General features: G+C 39.0%; 1 protein-coding gene across 1 annotated transcript in view; it reads right to left on the reverse strand.

The window, feature by feature from the left end:
• Positions 1–236: 236 nt before the first annotated feature.
• Positions 237–3559, reverse strand: part of LOC109216111 (uncharacterized protein DDB_G0290301-like) — a 3872-nt gene continuing 549 nt past the window's right edge. The window contains exon 2 of the mRNA XM_019380241.1: positions 237–2816. Within this exon, the coding sequence (XP_019235786.1) occupies positions 852–2816 (1965 nt within the window). The 3' untranslated portion in view covers positions 237–851. The remainder of the gene's footprint in view (positions 2817–3559) is intronic.

The following is a 3559-nucleotide window of genomic DNA, read 5'->3' on the forward strand; positions in this document are numbered from 1 at the left end:
ATGAATAGAGCAAGAATTTTCAGCTATGCAATGCCAAATAGAATTAGATTCTATGCGAATTTTAAACTTAGGTTATTAAAGTTGTGTCAGTTAAAATACTGACGGATTAATTCCGAAGGAACTATTTTCTGATATGATAAACGCTACTTTTTGAGTGTCCTTTACCTACCCCGCAAACGAGGGTGAGTTTTTCTCTGTTTAAGAGGCTTGATATCCTATTTTATTTTTATTTGCGCAGAATTTGGTGCAAGCATCACAATAAGGTGGGAATTTACTTGGCATAATGTTGGGATATTTTCATGTCCTAAATTGAGAAGTTCTCTCTAATAATCCAATTTATTGGACATGACACTGATAACTTCAACTCTCATTGTATGAACTTTCTTCTTTTTATACAAAGCACCAGATAGCTTCTGAGCTACGAAATGGTGGGTTAAAGTTGGTTGCATCAGCACTGTAATACAGTTCTTTCTTTGTTTCTTATGGTATGATAAGTGGAACTGGTTTTTCTCCATTTGCTTTTCTTTCTTCATTGTCATCTTAATCATGTTAGTCTGGAAATTGTGTACGCATTAATTGGAAGATCCTATCTACTTAGTGCAGATTCAGTAATCTTAACGTATTTCTAGTGGAGTATGCAAATTATCCTCACTGGTAGTTGGTTAGTGGAAATGTCAAACAATAGAGTAATTTAACTAAATCACAGTGATTGAACATTCATAAGCATACTCAACTGCTGGAGGAATTAATAAGACGCAGGTATCTTCTTTACATTATACTAAACTAAAAACATGATGATCTAACATTGAAATGAAACAAAGCATTTAGCATTCTGTCAGGCAACTATATACCTAAAATTCAGGCTCATCTGTTTGGTCCTTGTCTTCTTCCCCCTCTTCCAAATTGGCAGAATGGTCTGCATCTTCTGTTTCCTTATCATTCTCCGGGTCAAGGTTGCCATCTTTTACAGCCCTTTCAGCATTTCTCGCATGTGCGGAAGAACTGTGAAGGCTGGCCAGCCTTTGCTCTGTATCTTTAAGGACAGTGGTGTTTTTCTCTTCTAATTGTGCATTTCTATTGGGTTTTTGATCTCTGGTCTCTTGTGAAATTCCTTTAGACTGGTCTAGCTGTCCTTCTGTTTCTTGATCATTCTCAAACTGAAGGTCATCTGCTTTGACGTCTCTTTCAGCAATATTTGCATGTTCTGGAGAATTTTGAAGGTTGCCAGCCTGTTTTTGGTCTTCACGTTTTCTATTGATGCCTGTTGCGCCTTGTGATTGTGCAGTGTCATCTGGTTTTCTATTTCTGACCTCTTTTGGAACTCTGTTGACCTCAGAAACAGCTGTCTTCGCATGCACTTCCTGAGAGCTCTGGGCTATCTCAGATTCTGCGTCTTTGACTTCTCTTTCTTGCCCTTTCTCAATTTTATCATTTGTGTTAGCTTTCCTGCCTTCTTGGCTACTTTCTATGGCACCTGCAGATTTCTCAGGGTTAAGTAATGCGTTACGTGGTGGAGCTTCATCGAGGTTTGAGCTATCATCTTGCATCTGCTGTCTGCCCTTATCTGGTTTCTGTTCTTGTTCTGACCTGATTTGGTAATCTTTAAATTGTTGAGTTTTATCGGTCATGTCAATCCTGTGATTTTCTGGACCAGATCCATTATTCCTGTCTGTGTCCATATTTTGATCGTGCTGATGTTCCTGTTTCTCCTGTTTACCGCCTCCCACTCTCTCATTTGTTTCACTTCCATGCATTTCTTCAAAGAACTTTCTGTTTCTCATGCTTACAATGCTTCTCTTTTCAGGAAGCCCTCCACTTTCAGTGACCTTGCTCTCTGCAATTATTCGCCGGCTCTTCCTTTTTGTCTTTCTTATGTTCTCCTGGTTCACTGTTGATCTATCTCTACTCTTGGGATTGTCATCCTGCCCAGACCGCTGGTTATTAGCTTGAGAATCCGCAAAATTTCCTTGTTGCTTTTGCACTTGACCACTATGATTGATAGATTCCACGGATGCATTCCCGCTATTGTACCTTTTTTCTTCTAGGAAGTTTTCCTCAGGTTTGGAACTGTCAGCAGCCTCTCTTTGGCCATCCAAATTCTGAAAACTGATGCTTCTGTTGCCTGGAAAATCTTCTTGAGCAGTTCTCAACTCCTGAGACTCCTGTTCTCCAATATTGCTCTTCCTGTCAGCAGATGTATCTTCTTGAGCAGTTCTCAACTCCTGAGACTCCTGTTCTCCAATATTGCTCTTCCTGTCAGCAGATGTCTCTCCATCTTGTGCTTGTCCTCTGTCTTCACCTTGCCTGGTGCCTTCATTTCGATTGAGGGCAGATTCATCAGCAGTTCTCTCTACATTTTCTGTTGGATTCTTCTGGTCATCTCCTCTAAGGGATTCACGCAATTCTTTGATTTCTCCTCCAGTTGCTTCTTTTCTTCCAGTAGCCTTGGTGGTGAAGTTTATAGGTGGATTTGATGGATCATCTGCACTCACTGACCAGACCTTTACAGGTAATTCAAGACGATGTTTTAAATCCTCAACTTCAGCTTCCTTCTGTCGCAACGATTCAGAAAGAAGCTTAACTTTGGAATTATCTGGGTTTGTTTCCATATGTTTTTCTCTAAGCATCTTGATTTCATCCTGCTTTTCCTCGAGAGCCGCTTCAATTATTCTTTGTTCATCTTTAAGGGAAGAGATTGTTGATTTCATTTCCAAGATCCTGTTGTCGAGATCCCTTTTCTGCGTACGAAGGGAGTGTATTTTGGATCTCATTTCCTCTGTTTTCCTTTTAGCTTCTTGTGTATGTTCTCTTTCTTTCTGCTCCCACAGGTAACAATTAACATTAGCTTATGTAACATAATGAACTTGCAAATAGACAAAAATGTGGTAGAAGATACAGATCTTGCAATTTGTGTTTTGATAGTACATATTGTTTTGTTTCCTAAGGTTCATCTTTGCTATACACATCATACGTTTCAGCTGGTATCATGCTAATATTCACTATGATAGTTGCATAAAATTAGAGGACTACAGTTATTAAAAGATGTCCTTGTTTGTGTGTTTTTCCTCTATGAACAGAAAGAATAAAATACTTCCCACGTTTTCTTTAAAAGTTAATTTATCATCTAAGTTTGAATGTGATCTCTTCTCACTTAAGATTCTAAGGCTCAAAACTAAAGCGGAAAGTTATTTATCAGATTTTCGTGGAAAGTTATTTGGCACCATGTTCTTCTTCTCCTCCTTTGGTCTTTCTTAATTCCCCTTGAAGCAATATAAACCTTTCAGTTTAAATCGTTGGTTGTTAAACACAGCAAATGGTTTAAAGTCTAAACCAGACGCCAAACAGAAGGCCACTCCTAGTTTACTGATTTCTGACTTGATTTTTCGGGTTTCTTGTATTAGTTTCATTTTCTTTGCAGAAAGAAAAACAATAGAGTGATGTAGCATTGTTGCATGGCTTGATATTGGTTCAGGACAATTGTTATTGTCTACACACACACACACCGAGAGACTCAAACACACACACACACACTAACAGAGGGGGGTAGGTGGGGGGGGGG

This window comes from Nicotiana attenuata, unplaced genomic scaffold (genome assembly GCF_001879085.1).
Source record: "Nicotiana attenuata strain UT unplaced genomic scaffold, NIATTr2, whole genome shotgun sequence".
In the NCBI taxonomy this organism is placed as follows: Eukaryota; Viridiplantae; Streptophyta; class Magnoliopsida; order Solanales; family Solanaceae; genus Nicotiana; species Nicotiana attenuata.